This window comes from Pan paniscus, chromosome 4 (assembly GCF_029289425.2).
Source record: "Pan paniscus chromosome 4, NHGRI_mPanPan1-v2.0_pri, whole genome shotgun sequence".
NCBI lineage: Eukaryota > Metazoa > Chordata > Mammalia > Primates > Hominidae > Pan > Pan paniscus.
This window is the reverse complement of record NC_073253.2, coordinates 136,343,376-136,364,306: the sequence shown is the minus strand read 5'-3', so window position 1 is coordinate 136,364,306 and position 20,931 is coordinate 136,343,376. Positions and strand designations below refer to the sequence as shown.

The 20,931-nt window shown below is 39.8% G+C and overlaps 2 protein-coding genes across 2 annotated transcripts; both read right to left on the bottom strand.

Moving 5' to 3' along the window:
- Positions 1 to 3,376: 3,376 nt before the first annotated feature.
- On the bottom strand, positions 3,377 to 7,141 carry PCDHB3 (protocadherin beta 3). Its single transcript, XM_003829143.6, has one exon. It carries the CDS (start codon positions 6,551 to 6,553, stop codon positions 4,163 to 4,165), a length of 2,391 nt encoding a protein of 796 aa, XP_003829191.3. The 5' UTR covers positions 6,554 to 7,141; the 3' UTR covers positions 3,377 to 4,162.
- A 611-nt stretch (positions 7,142 to 7,752) lies between these two features.
- PCDHB2 (protocadherin beta 2) lies at positions 7,753 to 18,207 on the bottom strand. The gene has a single exon (XM_034960645.3). It carries the CDS (start codon positions 12,402 to 12,404, stop codon positions 10,008 to 10,010), a length of 2,397 nt encoding a protein of 798 aa, XP_034816536.2. The 5' UTR covers positions 12,405 to 18,207; the 3' UTR covers positions 7,753 to 10,007.
- Between the last annotated feature and the right edge of the window lie 2,724 nt (positions 18,208 to 20,931).

Below are 20,931 nucleotides of genomic sequence, written 5' to 3'. Positions count from 1 at the left end.
CACCAAGCAAATGAAGATTGACACCATGAAAAAGAGACTCAACAAATAAAAGAATTGTTTTATCTACTATAAGAAATTGAAATTCGAAACAATATGGCAAGAACTTAAACGTAAAAGACTCAAACAACAAAGAAGGAAATAGCAATTTTGAAACAAGAACAAATAGTTGTGAAAACTTGCCAAATGAAAGTTTTCAAAAGAAAATTGTAATTTCTCAAAGAAAAAAATGCAGTACGTTATGTGAATCTCAGGTTGGGGCCTACCATATATATCAGAACAGCAAGAATAAATTTAAGAATCTAAAAGAGAGTAAAGAAGTTTACGGATAAAAGAATGAGAAGTAGATTGACATTGTACTTTTCATCAACGTGTTGAATGCCTAAAGAATGGAAGGAAAATAAGCTTAAAATTTTGAATCTATGATAAAGAAAACTATTGATTAACCATATGCATATTTGACATTAAAATAATTCATAATTAGGACTAACAGATTTCTGGCTTAAAAAATCTAACAATTACTTTAAGAAGCAAAAGACATTTCCAGAATAAAGTAGGGGGATATATAGAAAAGTTGGTACCTTTTTTAAACAGAGTCTTCTTTTGTAAGGAAGTAGAATTTATTCATCAAAGGAGATTTATGAAAAGTATGGTGGTACAGTGACTGGCCTCACTAGTTTTAATGATTGATATTTGAATATAGCTTAGTCTTATAACAACTCCCCAAATAAAAATTTAAAATTCATTTGTATCCCTTTGATTTTCAGTGCTAAAAACTAGATTGTGAATGTCAAGGAAATATTTAAGTTATTTCTGAACTAATGTATTTGTAGAGAGAAGAAGGGAGTGTGCACGTGATCGAGAATTATGTTTTGAAAATAAATGAATGATTGGCTATTAAAAAAATTTTTAAGCCTTTAGGATCTTGCAAATTTTATTTAATCTTGATATCATTAAGACTAACCCAAGTTCAACAGAAGTACCAATTAGAGGCCAGAGAATTTAAATACCAATTTCAGAAAGTTAATTTGATGTACAAAAAAGTCTTATATTTAATTTCTTCTTTGTCCCTGAAATCAAAGATATAAATAAGCTCAATTTGGAACCAACTTGGAGATTAATACATAATTTTACAGTTCTCCAAGTTTCCACAAGTCTCAAGATGCAAAGGGAGACATTAAATAAAAAATTGCCTCTATAGGGAATTATTCTTCATACTCCACCCCTTTCTGAATATAGATAGTTCTTTTAAAATTCAATGTGTAGATCAGGTCCAAATAAACAAGTTTGTAAGTCCTTACAACATTATTTTATTTCCCAAATAATTTAAAATTTATTTATTTAACAAATATAAACTGAGTGTCTACTATGAATGAGGCATTGTGCTATTTGCTGGAAATACCACTGGGAATAAACCAGAAACAGACTCTACCTTCAAGTTGTTTAGAGTCTAGTAAGGTCATTTTATATATTCTAGAATGAGGGAAGGGAGTAAAATTTTTCCTTCTCTTACTTTTTGATAATTGGAATACTGGTGAGATCGATTTGTAAATATTTTACAATAATGAATTAGCCTGCCTAGAAGAAAAATTACTAGAAAATTATTAATAACCCTTTTACCTTGTGCCAGGGATTTAGTTCGTGGAATTCCAAAACATGGCAACACTAGTTAGTACTGTACATGTGGTACTCTCTCTGTTCTGTATTTAATGAAATATCCAGATGAATATGTTTTTGGAAGTTGTCTTCAAATAAAAGGGTAAAAGGTTTCTAACTGCCCTGAAAGAGAAGCAGCTTTGAACCAAGAGTAAGATGTGATTGTTTCCCACCTTCAAATTTAGTATAGATTATCTTTTCTGGCTTTGCTAAATTCTATTCATTTTCTCAACAATGTATAAGTCCAGTACATCTAAAAACTAAATTACAAATGGTATCTGTTCTTCTATCTTCAGTGTCTAAATGACTCAGCATATTGCCTTTTGAACTTTAGTCTCCGATCATATACCATATTAGTCCCCAAAAGAACTGCCCTCTATATTTTCCACAGTTGAGTACTTCCCTGGCTCTGATACCACCTGGGACTAAGGTAATCAAAGAGAGAGAAATCTTGATCAAAATTCTATGCCTTTTCCTGATATTCATGGAAAATCAGCTACGTATGCAAAGAAGAAAAATATCTGACCAAAACAGCCAGATTCAAACATCTCTATAAAGTACTTAAAGTGAAAGGAAATATTATATTAATTTTCCTCTGACTATTAAAGATTCACATATTTGGCTGGGCATGGTGGTTCATACCTGTTAATCCTAGCACTTTGGGAAGTGGAGGCAGGAGGATCCCTTGAGCACAGGAGTTCCAGACCCGCCTGGGCAACATGGGGAAACCCCATTTCTACAAATAAATTTTTTTTGTTGTTAAATAGCCGGGTGTCGTGGCACACACCTATGGTCCCAGCTACTCTGGAGGCTGAGGTGGTCAGATCCCTTGAGCCCAGGAGATTGAGACTGCAGTGAGCCATGATTGTACCACTGCACTCCAGCCTGGGCAACAGAGCAAGACCCTGTCTCAAAAAAAATTTTTTAAAAGGATTTATGAATTTGATGCTGTTACATAAAATTACACCATTTAAATGTGATAATAACTACACTTTAACATATGTTTGAAAGCACGTCAATCTTAAACTCTTGCTTTTTGGGGAATTTTTAAAATCTTTGAGAAATTCTCTTTTCTCTAGTCATGAGTATTTAATTGCTAGAAAGTTATATGGATGTTCTGTGGGTGAGGAAATGCTTGTAAGAAGAAAATTAATTTTTTCCTAATACATTTCCCTAATTAGGAGCTAAATATTTTGTCGCTTAAAATAAGTTTTTTTATTTTACTCAAGATAACCATAAGATTCGATGTTTTGGTTGCTTCCAGATTTTATTCTTAGTTGTAGCTAATTTAGAGTTTCACAACGATATTGCCCTCTCCTTTTTAGAACTTTGTATTCTTGTACATCTTCTTTTAATTACATTGTAGGAGGTAGGATGCTGATAAGGATGGACAGTTTCTATCCCAGAAAGACCATATATAATCCTAAATCATGTCAGGTTAAAATCTGAAGGAGGGAACCAAGACAGGAAAAAAAGAAAATATCTTTCTCCTATATCATCATACAAGTGGCAAGTAGGTATTAATAATAAAATAGGACTGGATAGGACACCACTTTTACCTTGAAGCATTTAGATATCATATACCCATGTATTTTCTTGAAATTAAAAATTGTCTCTCAGATTCATAACACTTACATCTCAGAATTTATGAAACAAATAGTTGTCATTCCACCAGATGTCTTACTAAACAACGTTTTTGTGTCAAATGGAAAAGAACAGTCAGTTTTTAAAATGGCATAGGTTTAATTTTTTTCCTCAGTCATCATGAACACACTTTAGATAAACCAAAGGGTAATTACCCATATTAGTCTATATTTGTGTCCATATTTTGGCCAATATAAGCACATAAAATATTGAAATATTAATTGCAAATGTCAACACAGAAAATGAACTAAATTACTTTCATTTGAGTACTATATCCCTAAAAAGATGATATATTACTATTTATTAAAGAAAACACATTCTTGTCTATCCTTAAAACTTTGTTAACCATAGACAAAGCTGCTTTGGGCATATTATAGAATACATTATATGAATATATTCAACAAGGGAAATTATAAAATTGGTGGTTTGGAACTCTCTCTACATTGCTTTATAATGTAAAATTTGAATGGAGTTATTTTAATAAGCTATTTGAAATCACTATTAAAAGACAGTGAATTTCTTTTTGCTCCCCATTAGAAAAAAAAAGGCGGAATTAAGACTGCGTTGGCAAGCCAGGGTGAAAGGAGAATATGCAAGGATTAACTACAGAAAAAGTAGAATCAATATATAAACAAAATGTTCTATCGACTAAGGATTCTTGATTGAAATACAAAACATTCAGAGCCACACAACTACTTTCCAGTACTGTTAATGAAACCTAAGCCATCCCTGGATTTGATATTTTGCTCTATTCTTGCTACTTGCCTTGAACCAGACCAAAAAACACCTCTCCAATGGGCAAAGCAGTAAAAAAGGACTTTCCACAGATTAACTAAGACGAGGCTCAGTAGATCCTTATTAACACTTAACTGAATTCAAAGCTCTTCCTGAAACTAGGATTTGCCTCGCTAACCCTCTCTGCACCCTGAGCAACGAAGTTGGGGATAATTGGCTTCAGGAACTTGAACTCATTTGTCCCGGAGCCTCCAGTCAGACACACCTCGTATTGGTAGCTCTGGGACAGGGTCCCGGTGCCGCTCACGTCCACCAGATGCCCTGGAAAGGGGCCCTCGGGCACCGAGCAGCGACCCACCGAGGCCGCCCTGCTCCTCCTGCACAGCCGCACCGCCACGAACAGGAGCACCGAGAAGAGGAAGAGCGAAGACACCGAGGCCAACGCCACCACCAGGTAGACGGTGAGCAAGTCGGCCTGGGCCTGGGCCGGTGCCGCCTCCGGGAGCGGCAGGTAGGGCTGGGAGAAGCCGTCCACCAGGAGCACGTGCAGCGTGGCGGTGGCCGAGCGCGGAGGCTCGCCATTGTCCTTCACCAGCACCGCCAGCTTGTGCTTGGCCGCGTCGCGCTCGCTCAGCAGCCTGGCGGTGCGCACCTCGCCATTGTGCGCCCACACGCCGAACAGCCCGGGCTCCGTGGCCTTGAGCAGCTGGTAAGACAGCCAGGCGTTCTGGCCCGAGTCGCCGTCCACCGCCACCACCTTGGTCACCAGGTAGCCCGGCTCGGCCGCCCGGGGCACCAGCTCGGTGCAGGGCGCGGAGCCGTTCTGCAGCGGGTACAGCACAAAGGGCGAGTTGTCGTTGGCGTCCAGCACCAGCACGCGCACCAGCGCCTCGCTGCTCAAAGCCGGGGAGCCGCGGTCTGTGGCGCCCACGCGGAACTCGAAAGCCTGCAGGGCCTCGTAGTCCAGCGACCTGAGGGCAAACAGATGGCCGTTGTCCGCGTTGATGGAGACCAGGGAAGAGAGGGGCAGGTGCGGGTCCTGGGGCGGCAGCAGCGAGTAGGTGACCTGGGCGTTGGTGCCCGAGTCTCTGTCTGTGGCGCTGACGCTGCCGATGTGCAGGGCGGGGCTGTTGTTCTCGCGGACGAACAGGGTGTAGGAAGTTTGGGTGAAGGCGGGGGCGTTGTCATTGACGTCGGAGACCAGCACGGTTACGTTGTACTTGGTTTTCAGCCTGGGTGTCCCCAAGTCAGTGATGGTGATGGTAATGTTGTACTCGGATCTGGTCTCTCTGTCCAGCGCGCCTTCTGACACTAGGGTGTAAAAATTCTCTACAGATGGTTTCAGGAAGAAGGGGAGATTGTTCTCAATGGAACACATCACTCTTCCGTTGTCTCCAGAGTCTAGATCAGAAACACTGAAAACAGCCAGTACAGTCTCTCCCGAGTTCTCAGGAATAGGGCTGTTTACTGAAGACAAGGTCAGTTCCGGTGGGTTGTCGTTGACATCAACCACCTGGACTATGACTGTAGACTTTCCGGATAGGCCTCCGCCATCCTTGGCCTCGATGTCGACTTCATAACTATTAATCGCTTCAAAATTCAAATATTTGACCAGTTGCATATCACCAGTAATTGGATTTAGCTGAAAAGTTTTGCGAATTTCTTCAGAAGCATGAAAAAATGCATATGATATTGTCCCAAAACTTCCTGTATCTAAGTCAGAAGCCGAGACAGTGACAATGACAGAGTAAACGGGGGTATTCTCTAGAACTGCAACCTCATAGAGCGGCTGTGCAAATTCTGGTGCATTGTCGTTTATATCTAAGACCTGGATGTTTATCTGGGCGGTCCCAGACCGAGGGGGAGAGCCGCCGTCCAGCGCGGTGAGCGTTAAGCTGAGTTCCGGCTGCTCCTCCCGATCGAGCGCTTTATCCAGTACTAGTTCCGGGTACTTCCTTCCGTCCCTACGACTGCGAGTGAGTACGTGGAAGTGGGAATTCGGAGTGATAGTGTAGTTTTGGAGGCTGTTTCTTCCCACATCCAAGTCCTCAGCATTTCCCAAAGGAATTACTGTTCCTGGCAGAGTGCTTTCTAGGATTTTCAGATGCATTTCATTTTCAAAGAATACCGGAGAATGGTCATTTACATCTATGATACGGAGCTCGTTTGTAACGAACTGCAAAGGGTTTTGCAGTAATATCTGAAAATGCAGTATGCATGGTTCTGTGGGGCCGCATAGCTCCTCCCGGTCCAATTTCTCATTCAGGAGCAAATCACCTGTCTGATGACTGAGCTGAAAATGCTGTTTGTTCCCTTTGGACACAACTTGGGCCCCCCTCGCTGCCAGTTCCTCTACCCTGAGTCCCAGATCCTTTGCTAGGTTGGCTATTAAAAAGCCCCTCTCTTTTTCCTCAGCCACAGAATAGCGTCTTGACTCGGACCCAGCCAGAGACCCTCCCAGAAAAACAAAGAGAAGCAAGACTTGCCTTTGTCTAAGAAATCGCTCTCCTCCCGCCTCCATTGCACTTTCCGTCACGCTCTTCCAGGGAATGTCGCCAAGCTGAACCTCAGACAGCGCTGGGAAACAGTCTTTTGCCCCACAACCTTTGTAGACGGCCTAGTGAATAAGCCTTTCCAGAGGCTCAGACTTGCTGGCTCAAAAATCTGCCTGGGCTCTCAACCGCTGGTTTACCACACTGGATCCGTGCGTCACCGAGCATGCACAATGCCTGTGGTTTAATTCGCCTTCTTAGTCAACAGCGCCACCATGCGTTCGCTTGCAGTTACAAAATCTTGGAGAAGGTGTTTTTATTTTGCTTTATCGATTATTCTTATCAACCCTAGTTGACGCTACTGGAGGAGTTTCTTATGTTATATGAATTAAATAAATGCAATCTAGGGAAATAAAATGCACTTTTATCTACGAGCAGCGATTCTTCCTGGTAGAGTCCTCATTTACACGATTTAACGGAAGTGTACACATACTAGTTTACCCCTCCCCTTTTGTAATAATTACACACAAACTTCAAAAGATTTTTGCTCTAGATGATAGCATGCTTCACTATCCTATTTATGTTTTTCTTTTTTTCCTAAACTTTGTGAAATGAGCCCGAATTGCATATACCAGAAAAATACAAGGAAAAGACACCTCCTGCAAGGTGGTAAAAAAGAAAATATATCATGTCAGAGGTGGATCCAGAGGGCTACAATACCTAATTTCTTCCACATTATCATGCTCAAGGAACACTTAAAGTGCTTTCTCTTCTTATTTCAGAGCAAATTTACAATTATTCATTTCATCTGTATTAGTTTATTTCCACAGATAATTGTTGAGTTTGTAGAAGTTAGGCAAGTGGTGGTAACAAGACAATGTCTGTATATCTTATAACAATTTTCCATCTAGTGGGTGTACAGTCTTTAAACAGATGTTTAAACAGAGTGAAAAGTGCTACATAGAAAAGGTACTGAGTGCACTGAAAGTATGCAATACGGGGACCTAACTTAATGGAGAGTGATTAAGAAAGTTTCCCCCAAGGTGCACCATTTAATCTGAAACATGAAATAGGAGAAGTGTGCCAGGCTAAGACTGTAGAATGTGTGAAGGCCCTGAGAGAGCAAAGCATAGCTATTAAGAGATAATGAATGAAGGACAGTGAATACAAAACTTAATGTCTCAAGAGTAAGTGGAAAGGAAGGCTGAAAAGGTAAACCAAGGCCAAATAATGGGTGCTTGGATTTTATTCTAAGAACAAAAGGAAGCCATTGCAAGGTTGTTGGTAGAGAAATAAAACAGTGCAAATATGTGTTCAATGTAGACGCTTTTGTACTTCTACACAATTATCAAGAATGTTTGCTCTTAATACTAGTGATACTAAAAATAACAGCAATTTCACTTTTATGTCTTTATATTGAGTATAACTGCAAGCTATTCAAATACCTGCTATCATTTGGATAGAAGAAAAGAAACTCTGTGACTCATCCAAAATCCTACAGGTAATGAGTTGGTTGATCAGAGACTTTTGATACCAACACAGTGCTCTACACCATTGCTAATCTCAAAACAAGACCTTCAAAGTTAATATTAAAATTTTAATAGGATAGCTCATTCAAATGTATGTAAAAATGATATAAAAATATAAAAATAGACTGAGTAACATTAAGAATTAAGATTTGTTTTAATGTATGCATCAGAAAGTAAACTGCAAGAATTGAAAACAGTTGGGTGAGTCATTTAGGGAACTATGGAAGGAAATTTAAGTAATAAAATTAAAAGCCATCTGTATTCCTTAAGCCAGTGGACAGGAAAGGAGGCTCAATTTAAGCATTAAGAGAAAAAGTAAAAATATGTTGAAGGAAAGCGACAACAGAATAACTGCATGTTCGAACAATGGTAACCAATTCAATTAATAACAAAATTATAATTCATTGTACACCAAAGAGTATTTGATTCCAGCAAAATGTTTTCCTTTAAGTGTTCTAGTTTATTTAAATATCAATATATCACAGGTAAAATACTTTTCTCTCTTTCAATCATTCAAAAATTTTATTAAGAGCCTATAATGTTCCAGTGACTGTGTGAATCATTCAATAAATGAGGGAGCTGTTGAGAAACAGAACTCAAGCACCTTTATAAAAAATCATTGAAAAGTCTAGGGAAATGAAAGGGGGAAAAATAGAAGTAGTCAGTGCAAAAAAATAGAGTGAGTGGTGCTAGATACATTTTTCTCCCTAAAGGCTTGTTTCTAAGTGAATCCTAAATGCTCCAGAAAATTTTAAAAACAGCAATACCAAGCTATGTTTGAGGGTTCTAAAGGTCAAGGACAAAGACATGTACTCCCTCAAATTTTTTGGATTTTAATGAAGTGCTCAAAGTTAATAGGTTATTAATAATTTAAAAAGATTTTAAAGGGGGGGACTGGAATAAGCAGAGGGCTCTTAAAAAACTATTTGAAAGAGAAAGCATGATGAATTAGCATGCCTTTGAAAATTGCTAGACATGTATTATTTATCTACATTTTTGAATATTAATGATTGACTTTTGACAAAAATTTATTAGAGCACTTATGATGTTAATGCCTTGTAGAATCCAACAGTTAAAATTCTTACAATCTCTAAAGACTAATACTTTTCATATGTCAACACTTGAAAGAAGTATACATATTGGACTGGGGGGCGGTGGCTCACGCCTGTAATCCCAGCACTTTGGGAGGCTGAGGTGGGCAGATCACCTAAGGTCAGGAGTTCAAGACCAACCTGACCAACATGGAGAAACCCTGTCTCTACTAAAAATACAAAATTAGCCGGGCATAATGATGCATGCCTGTAATCCCAGCTACTTGGGAGGCTGAGGCAGGAGAATCGCTTGAACCCGGGAGGCAGAGGTTGCGGCGAGCCGAGATTGCGCCATTGCACTCCACTACAGCCTGAGCAACAAGTGCAAAACTCCATCTCAAAAAAAAAAAAAAAGTACATATATTGAAAAACGTAAGGACGGTGCTTGCTATATTATTCATAAATATACCTATTTAAAGGGTTAGCCAATGTGAATTCACAGGATAGAATTTACACTAGCCTAAGAGGATATAAAAAACACAAATATTCTGGGCTGGAAAATATAACTCATGTAATGATAACAAATATTTTCAAATGTAGGACTTCAAAATTATCTAGGACCATAGACTGTGAGGTCTGGAAAAGATGCTCTAACTTAAAGATTTCTGAAAATACAAAATTTACTTTTACACTTTAAATGCAATTAAATTGCAATGAAACTAACCAACAATTAGAATACAAAGAAAATTTACATTCATTATACGGCAAAAAAACTCATACATTTATAAATACCAGTAACATGCATAGAATTGGAATAAGATGGTTACTTTCTAATAAAAGGAGACACTTCCAATGGGCAAAGCAGTAAAAAAGGACTTTCCACAAATTAAACGAGACTAGCCTCAGTAGATCCTTATTAACACTTAACTGAATTCAAAGCTCTTCCTGAAACTAGGATTTGCCTCGCTAACCCTCTCTGCACCCTGAGCAACGAAGTTGGGGATAATTGGCTTCAGGAACTTGAACTCATTTGTCCCGGAGCCTCCAGTCAGACACACCTCGTACTGGTAGCTCTGGGACAGGGTCCCGGTGCCGCTCACGTCCACCAGATGCCCTGGAAAGGGTCCCTCGGGCACCGAGCAGCGACCCACCGAGGCCGCCCTGCTCCTCCTGCACAGCCGCACCGCCACGAACAGGAGCACCGAGAAGAGGAAGAGCGAAGACACCGAGGCCAACGCCACCACCAGGTAGACGGTGAGCAAGTCGGCCTGGGCCTGGGCCGGTGCCGCCTCCGGGAGCGGCAGGTAGGGCTGGGAGAAGCCGTCCACCAGGAGCACGTGCAGCGTGGCGGTGGCCGAGCGCGGAGGCTCGCCATTGTCCTTCACCAGCACCGCCAGCCTGTGCTTGGCCGCGTCGCGCTCGCTCAGCAGCCTGGCGGTGCGCACCTCGCCATTGTGCGCCCACACGCCGAACAGCCCGGGCTCCGTGGCCTTGAGCAGCTGGTACGACAGCCAGGCGTTCTGGCCCGAGTCGCCGTCCACCGCCACCACCTTGGTCACCAGGTAGCCCGGCTCGGCCGCCCGGGGCACCAGCTCGGTGCAGGGCGCGGAGCCGTTCTGCAGCGGGTACAGCACGAAGGGCGAGTTGTCGTTGGCGTCCAGCACCAGCACGCGCACCAGCGCCTCGCTGCTCAGCGCCGGGGAGCCGCGGTCTGCGGCGCCCACGCGGAACTCGAACGCCTGCAGGGCCTCGTAGTCCAGCGACTGGAGAGCGAACAGGTGGCCGTTGTCCGCGTTGATGGAGACCAGGGAGGCGAGGGGCAGGTGCAGGTCCTGGGGCGGCAGCAGCGAGTAGGTGACCTGGGCGTTGGTGCCGGAGTCTCTGTCTGTGGCGCTGACACTGCCGATGTGCAGGGCGGGGCTGTTGTTCTCGCGGACGAACAGGGTGTAGGAAGTTTGGGTGAAGGCGGGGGCGTTGTCATTGACGTCGGAGACCAGCACGGTTATGTTGTGCTCGGTTTTCAGCCTGGGTGTCCCGAAGTCGGTGACGGTGATGGTGATGTTGTATTCCGATCTGGTCTCCCGGTCCAGGGCCGTGCTTATCACCAGAGTGTAAAAGTTCTCAACAGAAGGTTTCAAGGAAAAAGGAAGATCATCTTGGATGGAGCACACCATCCTTCCGTTGTCTCCGGAGTCAGGATCTGAAACGCTGAATACAGCAATGAGGGTGTCCTGCAAGTTTTCTGGGATCTGATTGATAAGTGTCGACATAGTCAGTTCCGGAGGATTGTCATTCAAATCCATCACTTGGACAAATACCACACAAGTTCCAGATAGGCCCCCACCATCTGTCGCCTGAATATTTACTGTGTACGTCTGGATGGATTCGAAATCCAGTTTCTGTCTTAAAAGCAGTTCTCCCGATTTTGCACTTAATCGAAACGTTTTGCGAATGTCTTCAGATGCTTGGGAAAATGCATAGGATATTTCTCCATTAGTTCCAATGTCTAAATCCCTGGCAGAGACGATGGCAACCTGGGATCCAACGGGGCTGTCCTCCGGGATCTGCACCTCATACAGCAGCTTTGCAAACTCTGGGACGTTGTCATTGATGTCCACAACTTCAATCCGTACCAGGGCCGTGCCGGACCTGGGTGGACTCCCGCCATCTAGCGCTGTGAGGGTTAACCTGATCTCAGGCTGCTCCTCGCGATCCAGGGCTCTGTTCAGCACCAGCTGTGGTAATATTATGCCATCGAGACTGTCTTGTAAATTAAGATGAAAGTGGAAATTGGGACTGATTGTGTAATTTTGGAGACTGTTGGTTCCTACATCCAAGTCCTGGGCACGTTCTATTAAGAAAGTAGTTCCAGGAGTGATACTTTCTGGAATTTTCAAAAGTATTTCTTTGTCTAGGAAAACTGGGGAATGATCATTTATGTCCCTAATCCGTAGCTCCGCCTGAAAAAACTGCAAGGGATTTTCTAGTAACACCTGGAAAGGTAGGACACAGGGTTCTGTGGGGCCGCACAGCTCCTCCCGGTCCAATTTCTCATTTAACAACAAATCCCCGGTCTGCCTATCGAACTGCAAATGCATTTTTTTTCCTTTGGAAACGACCCTGGCCCCCCTCACAGCAAGTTCTCCTATCTCCAGCCCCAGGTCTTTTAACAAATTGGCCACAAAGGAGCCACTCTCCGTTTCCTCGGCCACTGAATAGTGCCTAGGCTGGCAACTAGCCTGAGCTATGCCCAGCAAAACAAAGAATATCAGGACTTGCCTTTGTTTCGGAACGGGCTCCTTCCCCTCTCCGGCCTCCATTGCTTTCTGGTCTCTCACCAAACGTGCTCCAGCTCTGGCTCACGTTGTCGCTAACTCTATCTCCCCGTATCTCGCTGATACTGGGATGAGTGGACAATCCTAGGGCCCGGATTTCCCGGAGCGACCGCCTTAGAAAGCCTCCTCTTCCTGCTTGCTGCTTCTTTAGCTGAGTATCTGGGTAAGGGAGCGTCGGCTGGGTGCTTTGTTTCTGCTACTTCTAAGGCTGCAGCGCCACCCCGCGTCTCTTCCGAGTATTTATTTTCTCCTAAACTTTAAGAAAATCCCAGTGCTTTCTTTCAGGCTGATGGCAATCGAAATTGAGTATTTTCAAGCAGTGTCTCTCAGTGTACCGAAGTCTTATTGGCGTTTCGAAAGGCTCTTCATTGCACCCATAGAGACAGCGCAAGAATAAATAAATCTTCACTTCCCTCACAAATCCAAGCTTTTTTTTTTTTTCAAACTGGAAAAAATAAATTTCAGAACCTGGAAGGGAGTGATCTCAGTCCTAGCATGCTTCGGAAAGAAGGCTTAGACTAAGAAAGTTCTATTTTTATTCAGAGTTTGGGCATGTGTGCAACTCAGTGGTGGTTACATTGCCATCATCACACTCAAACCCAGCTGAAAAACAGAGACCCAGGAAAAGCACAGAATCCAAATAAGAGTATTTTAATGGGCACTGAAATAGTCTCCTTACTCATATTTCTTTCTTTGCACTGGTCCCACTTCACATTTTCCTGAACTTTGATGTGTCTGAGCCTCATGAAACTCTCCAAGAGCAGCCAGATATTTCCTTATTGTAAATGTATCAATATTATTTTCCTTTCTAATGCCTAGGAGAACTTTCAACATAACCTCAATTCAATTACCACATCTAGCAAAGAGCAATTTCATAATATTAAATAGCCAGTAAATATTCCAGTTTCCCCAAATATCTTTAAAAATGTCTTTTCAGTGATGGTTTCTTCAATCTGCTTCCAAACAAGGTATATATGTCATTGTTTGTTGTTAGGTTTTTTAATTTTGTCTTTTTGTTTCTTTTTTAATGTTAATATAAAGAAATAAGTTATCAAGCCACAGAATGACATGAAGGAAACTTAAATGCATATTTCTCAGTGAAAGAATCCAGTCTGAAAAGGCAATGATACTGTATAATTCAAATTACATGATACTCTGAAAAAGGCCAAATTATAGAGACATTTAAAAGACAAGTGATAGCTAGGAAGAAGAGGGAGGGGGATGAAGAGGTTAAACACGGGGTACTTTACGATACTACAATGGTAGATACATGACATTATGCCGTTGTCAAAATCCACAGAACTATACAACACAAAGAGTGAACACTAGACTATGAAATTTAGTTAATAATTTACCAGTATTGGCTCATCAATTGTAACAAATGTACCACAGTAATGCAAGATTTTGATAACAGGGAAACTTTGAGTGGGAGAAAATCGGTATGTGAGAGGAACTGTTTGTACTATTTGCTCAATTTTCTGTAAAATCTAAGGCTGCTTTAAAAAATAATTTTACTTTGGGAGGCCGAGGCAGGCAGATCACGAGGTCAAGAGATCAAGACCATCCTGGCCAACCTGGTGAAACCCCATCTCTACTAAAAATACAAAAAAAATTAGCCAGGCATGGTGATGGGTGCCTGTAATCCCAGCTACTTGGGAGGCTGAGGCAGGAGAATCACTCGAACCCGGGAGGCAGAGATTGCAGTGAGCTGAGATCACGCCATTGCACTCCAAGCCTGGTGACAAAGCGAGACTCCATCTCAAAATAATAAATATTAGGATGTGTCTCTAAAAGATCCATTGGGTTAAAAAATTGGGGGATGAAGAAAAAAATTAAATATATAGAACAGTTAAAAGAACTATACATAAACTACAACTCTAACCTCCATCCAAACTTAACAATTGTTTATATTTTACCATATTTGTTCTATCTTATTCTGTACACACACCCGCTTTTCTGATGACTCATATGAAAGTAACTTGCAGACATCATATTTCACCTCTAAATATTTCAGCAGGTATCACATAATTATAATATTATCTCATATAATCATAATGGTACTATCATACCTAAGAGAATTTAAAAAAATTCTACAGTTTTCTAAAATCCAGCCCCAATCAAATTTCACTGTCTTTCCATTATCTTTTCCTCAATTTTGATAAGAATTCACACTCACTCAAGTTCCTTTGACAAATGCACTTACTTTTTTAACTATTTGTTATAAAGAATGTCTTAGAAACTTTTTCAACCAACTTTGATAATTGTATTTGGGTATTAGATCTATTTACTCTAGAATACTCCCCCATCTTTAATGACATTAGATTTCTGAAGTGTCCAGACTAGTTGTTTTGTAGGATGTCCTACATTCCAAATTTGATTGTTTCCTCGTGGTATCATTTAACCTGTTCTTCTATCCCCTGTATTTTCAGAAAACTGGACTGGATGATTTATTAAATGTAACAATAGCATAATATTTTAAAAAGCTCCATTTATCATCTTGTAACTGGCTAAAAAAAGGATAATCACAGGTTCCTTTTCTTAACATTTAGAAAACAAATGCCTATCTCTACCTGTTGATATTATTTTTTGCTTTCCATGATTATTACTTTTATATGGATGTTATAATAATTCAAAATATGTTAATTCATTGACATTGAGCATTAAATAAATTCATTGAGGTGAATAACACCCAAGGTCCAAGTCTTAAAAACAGCTTTTTATATAAGCTGCAAAACCTGATTAGGGTCTGAAATAGATGTAGTGAAGATCAGTTATATCGTACAGGCAGATTATAACTGGTAGGTTACTCGAAATTTTACATTTAACCAGGTATATGGCTATTTCCTTTGGACAGGTTTTCTGAACTAAAGCAGTTATGGTTAATTTGGGATAACATAAAGGAGAGGAAAATAGGTAATATGAAGAAAATAACATAATCTCCTCTCACAAGCTGGAGAATAGAAAACTTAATATCTAAGATATTTCAGAGGATACAATAACCAAGAACACATTAGGTTTTATTGTGAAAAAAAATTTAAAACCTCTCATGTTGTCACGTGTCCTCACAATTCAGAAGGTTTTACCCATCTTTCATTTCAATGCTATTAACACACCTAGAAATAAAAGTAAGTTTCTCTTTTTCAAAGATTATATAACCAACACCAATATTTTATATTTGTATATAGGTTTCCAGCTTTAAATGCATTATATCTGCTATGCTATTTTAAATCATTTATTTTCTTAAACCTTGATGAGAATACACCTTCCTTCTTTACAAATGCTCTTATTTTCTTAATCTCCTTTAATAAGGAATCATATATATTAGATTAGAATTTATAGCATATTTATAAGTCTGAATGAAATATGTTTACATATAGTAATTATTTATATTGTAATGAGGGGAATCTATTGCATAATTTAAAAATTATGTTATTACAGTAGGTTTAATTTCTTAGGTTTCACTTTACTTTTCATATGCTGCACAAGCAGAGACATTATCCTAGGAGTCACTTTCATAATTTTGAAGATTCATTTCATAAAATCTAACATATTAAAATGTTACACAAATAATTTCATATACAGGAATAGAAAAATATTTTCAAAAACATACTAAAAATGAAAGCAAGTCATTACAGTCTTATTACAAAAGTACAGCCATTCAAAAAATAAATAAGAACACATTGTTTGAGTATCTGTCATAATTAAGCTTGCCTCTCTCTTTTTTGGACTAAAGGATGATTTGATCTTTTGACTGCCATGAGATGAAAATTACAAGAATTAGGAGAAAGGGTAGTCAAAGGGATTTACATGACCATTTTCCTATCAAAGATAATGCCAAATGATATGGAGATATTATCCCCACTAGTATCCCTCTTTCAATAGAGAGGGATCTTCAGCCTTTCAATGCCTTCTGCCCACAATCTGGCTTTACTTACTCAGCCATAAGATGGCAGAAGAAAGAGGGGTTTTCAGTGATCTAACACTAAGATTCTGCAGAAAATATAAGAGAAGTATTCTAGGACAAGAAGGGAGTGTTCTGGCATAGTTTATTACCCTAATCTAGTGTGAAAATTGGGGGCATATTCAACTAATTTACTTTTACCTTATTGAGGATACAAATAAGTTTCCCCATAATCTATCAAGACATACATTTCATGAAGCTCAAGCAAACAAGATTTCAAAATAAAGGTCGGCTACACGTGGTGGCTCACACCTGTAATCCCAGCACTTTGGGAGTCCAAGATGGGTGGATTGCTTGAGTCCAGGAGTTTTGAAGACCAGCCTGCAATGTGGCAAAGCCCCATGTCTACCAAAAAAAAAAAAAAAATCAGCCAGGTGTGGTGGCTCACGCCCATAGTCCCAGCTACATAGGGGGCTGGGGTGTTAGCATCACTTGTGCCCTGGAGGCAGAGGTTGCAGTAAGCCGAGATCACACCACTGCACTCCAGCTTGGGTGACAGAGCGACACCCTGTCTCAAACAACAACAACAACAACAAACAAACAAGCAAGTGAAACAAGAAATAAATATAACTCAAAAAGGGGAAATGGTGTTGTTTATTCTCTTCCCACAGTACAAATAAGCAAGAAAAGGTTTTTAAAATGATACCTGCACAAGAATCTTGCCCAATTTTGTTTAAGGAGAACCATCAGAGTCTATTAGGACAATCTGTCCCCTTGAAAATAAAAATCTTGACCAGGACTGCAGATAAAGCTAGATAGACAGATATAGATGGAAATAGAGATGAGAGAGACAGAGGTATGACCTCTTCCAAAAATCTCAGACTTTTTTTAATGATTAAAATAGGTAAAACTTAAATCAGGTTTAGGTAATCTGGTAGATGATTGAATTTTCACTAAGATCACTATTGAAATTTTACTTTAAAAGAAAATATGGACTGGGTGCTGTGGCTCATGCCTGTAATCCCAGCACTTTGGGAGGCCAAGGCAGGTGGATCACGAGGTCAGGAGATCGAGACCATCCTAGCTAACATGGTGAAACCCTGTCTCTACTAAAAATACAAAAAATTAGCCGGGCGTGGTGGCAGGCGCCTGGAGTCCCAGCTACTCGGGAGGCTGAGGCAGGAGAATGGCGTGAACCCGGGAGGCAGAGCTTGCAGTGAGCTGAGATGGCGCCACTGCACTCCAGCCTGGGCAACAGAGCGAGACCCCATCTCAAAAAAAAAAAAAAAAAGAAAGAAAAAGAAAATAATATGGCTAAATACAATATGGAAAATTAGTAAATAATGAAGAAATCCAAAGGTGTAGAGAGGGCAAAGAATATGGGGTGAGGGGAAGAAACCTGAAACTCTGACTACAAAATACAAAGCATAAATAATCAATTTAGATATGCTAAAGAAATATAAGGAAATAATTGAAAATTATAATATATATTTTCATATCAGAGTAATTATTTGAACATCTACTGTGAAAAGAAGCAGGCCAACAAGAAAACAAAGGAATACTAAAACCATAGTATATGCTAAGTGAGGAATCTAAGTGACAGACCCCATATTCCTGAGGTCTGTCAAGATGTAGCCAGTAGAGCTGAAAGAAACAGTTGACCAGCAGCAGTTGTTGTCTGAATCTGGAATACATAGGTGGCATCTCAGTGTCCTTGACCATAACCTGAAGTCTATGATTGGCTAGATTACCATCACTCACAAACCTAGTGTGCACACTTCCCAGTATTGGGCTAACATGCTATACAGATGGAGACTCAAGTCTTTGAGTAACTGATAGGACATGAAGACCTTCCAGACCTAGTCTCCTACTGCCACCACCTTGAACATCACATAATCCGTTCTGCATTAAATATAACACAAAGGAGAATTGCCATTGCCATCAAATATTACCAACCACACCAACACCATGCTGCTAGCTCATGGTAGTAGTAGTAGTGTCTGTTTCTCTCATACAGAACTTGACTCTTATGGGCCTTACAAACAGATTCTTTGTGTCCACTGTCATGGAGTACTGCACATCCTGGGAAACCAGAAGCAAATAAGTTACTTGGGTGTTTTTCTAAGTCTCTTTTTATGGCAGTGTGCTGCTAAAATGCACACTCTAGGGCTGTGTTTTCATACTTGATAAGTGCAGAGGCAGTTTGGTGAAAATGAAGACCTGGTTATATTGTTTCCTTTCAGCTTACAGTAACTCCAGATCTCTGGCAGTAATCATAGAATTGTACTTGTCTTTAATCTACCTCTATTGAAGGCTTTAGGGTGAAGGGAGGGTGGTATTATGAAGCCCAAATATCTATTTTTTTTTCTGTGGTCTGGATCTGAAACACAGGAAACAGCAGATATGGTCTTAAAGCAGATATGGCTCCTTGGGACCTAGTTCATAAATGATGACATGATGATTAGGAGTGGACTGTCTTTTACATCAAGAAGTTACATTTTCTAGAGTCTTTAATTATTGATGATCTCAGAATCCACACTGTAGATTAGTATAGCCTTGGAATTTATGGGTTTGAGTGATGGGTTTGCTTTTGGTACTTTTATACCAATGTAAATGCTTTATTAAAGTTTTCATTAAGTCTTCAGTAGCCCGGTAAAACCTTAAAGATAGTTTTATATTATATCTTGTATCCAAATTCCTGATAGAAAAGTGATAGCCAGGGAGGAAAAACTTTTTTTCTGGGATTACTGTACTGAACTACTATATATTACAGCTGAGTAAAATCACTGATAACCCACAACTTTGGTGAAGACCAATGCAGATTTGGATCTATGTGGGGACCCACCATCCAATATCATGATAGTTAAATTAACCTCAACCCATTTCTTTCCACTGAGAAAATTGCCCATCCTCATTCAGGATATTTTCCGCCACCATTCTCTAAGAAAACAGAAGAGAAGACATGGGAATTAGGATTCAAAATATACTTATGAATACTCCTCTGTCTACATGTTCTGCCATCTATATGGTCTCTACAAGATGCTCTCCTTGATTTTTTGCAGCATTCCCAGATCCAGTAATACACACTAGTGAATGGCTATATCTGTGAGTCCAAGGCACCTTGTAAAAATGTAACTCATTTTTCCAAGTTACCTTTCTCAAGGCAAATGAGTAACTCAAATGAGTTACATTTTTCCAAGGTGCTTTGAGACTCACAGATGGATCCAATATCTATTTAGTACCCACTCCTGAGTCTTTTGATTTGAAAATGCAGTTTTTTAAATCTATAGAAACATGAATTACCCTCTCACTCCCCATACCTCTCAAGTTCCCCATCCTAAGGCCCAAAATCTCTGCAAAATTAGCAATGAAGGAACCACTCTCCAGCACCTCTGGAACAGAATTCTGCAGTTCAGTATCCTGAATGGTACATGCTTAGTAAAACAGAATCACACTTTGTTTAAACTGGGCTTTAAGTATTACATTATTCCTTCTTCTAACACCTTCCAGCAAATATGGTCCTACACAAACTCTGATCACCCTAATGTTTCTATTATTTATGCCACCAGAATCTTAGGCATCCAATACAACCTTCACAGACAGGGTAATATAACATGAAACATACAGCACTGTATTTGCAATCTGCTTTAACCACCATTTGAGCCTGCAGTGCCATTATAGGACCCCCCCACCACCCGTCAGTGCATTAAACTCTCTAGAAAGAAAAAAAGTATTTGAGAAAGGCGAATGAAAACACCAAACACTTTGTATTTCTGTAATTATTATCCAGTGTATTGAATAATGTCTGTTTTCATTTTCTCAGCAACTATCATAAATATATTAAATATCAACAAATAGGTCTTATTTGAGGCATATTCTGTTGTATCTTCTTTAATTTTCCTAAGCCATACAGGAGAGTATTAAACACTGACATAAAGAAAAAAAAGATAAGATTGTTTTGTCGGTCTATTTTACATGACATTTAATGTACTGGATATGCTATGATATTAATTGCCAAAGAATTTATCATTTTTGATGTTTAATAAGGAAACTTAGTAAAAATTAACAAACACAAATTTAACATTGACATAAATAAGCTACACAGCAACTCAGTTGATTTACATCTTAAATAACGAAAAAGACATTTATTTCTACAGTTTTTTTTCTTGTAGTTGTATATCTCCATTTGATTTCGTGGTCATCAATATCACCAAAATCATCAAATGACTATTTCAAATAAAAAGTTAAAACCATATATTAATAATAGCAATCAAGTAAATAGTTACTTAAACTAAGTAAATGGAGACCAGTCCTGCTGAAAAGTAGACTATCACAACTTGTCAGCCATCATTTACGAAATATCAAGAAAAGCAAAAGATGACTTTAAAATAAATAGCTTGACCTTCTTTGAGAAGTTACGAAGACTATCATTTTATGGATTGAAGTGGGATGAATTTCCTTGTCAAGCTTCAGAATATCTGCTAGGACAGTCTACTCAAAGTTTTAGGGGTAATTTACCTTTGAGAAAGATCAAAGGAAACTAGGCATGAGCAGAAAAAAATGCGTTCCTTTTCTGTGCTTAACAATAAAGAGGAAATACACTACTAGCTT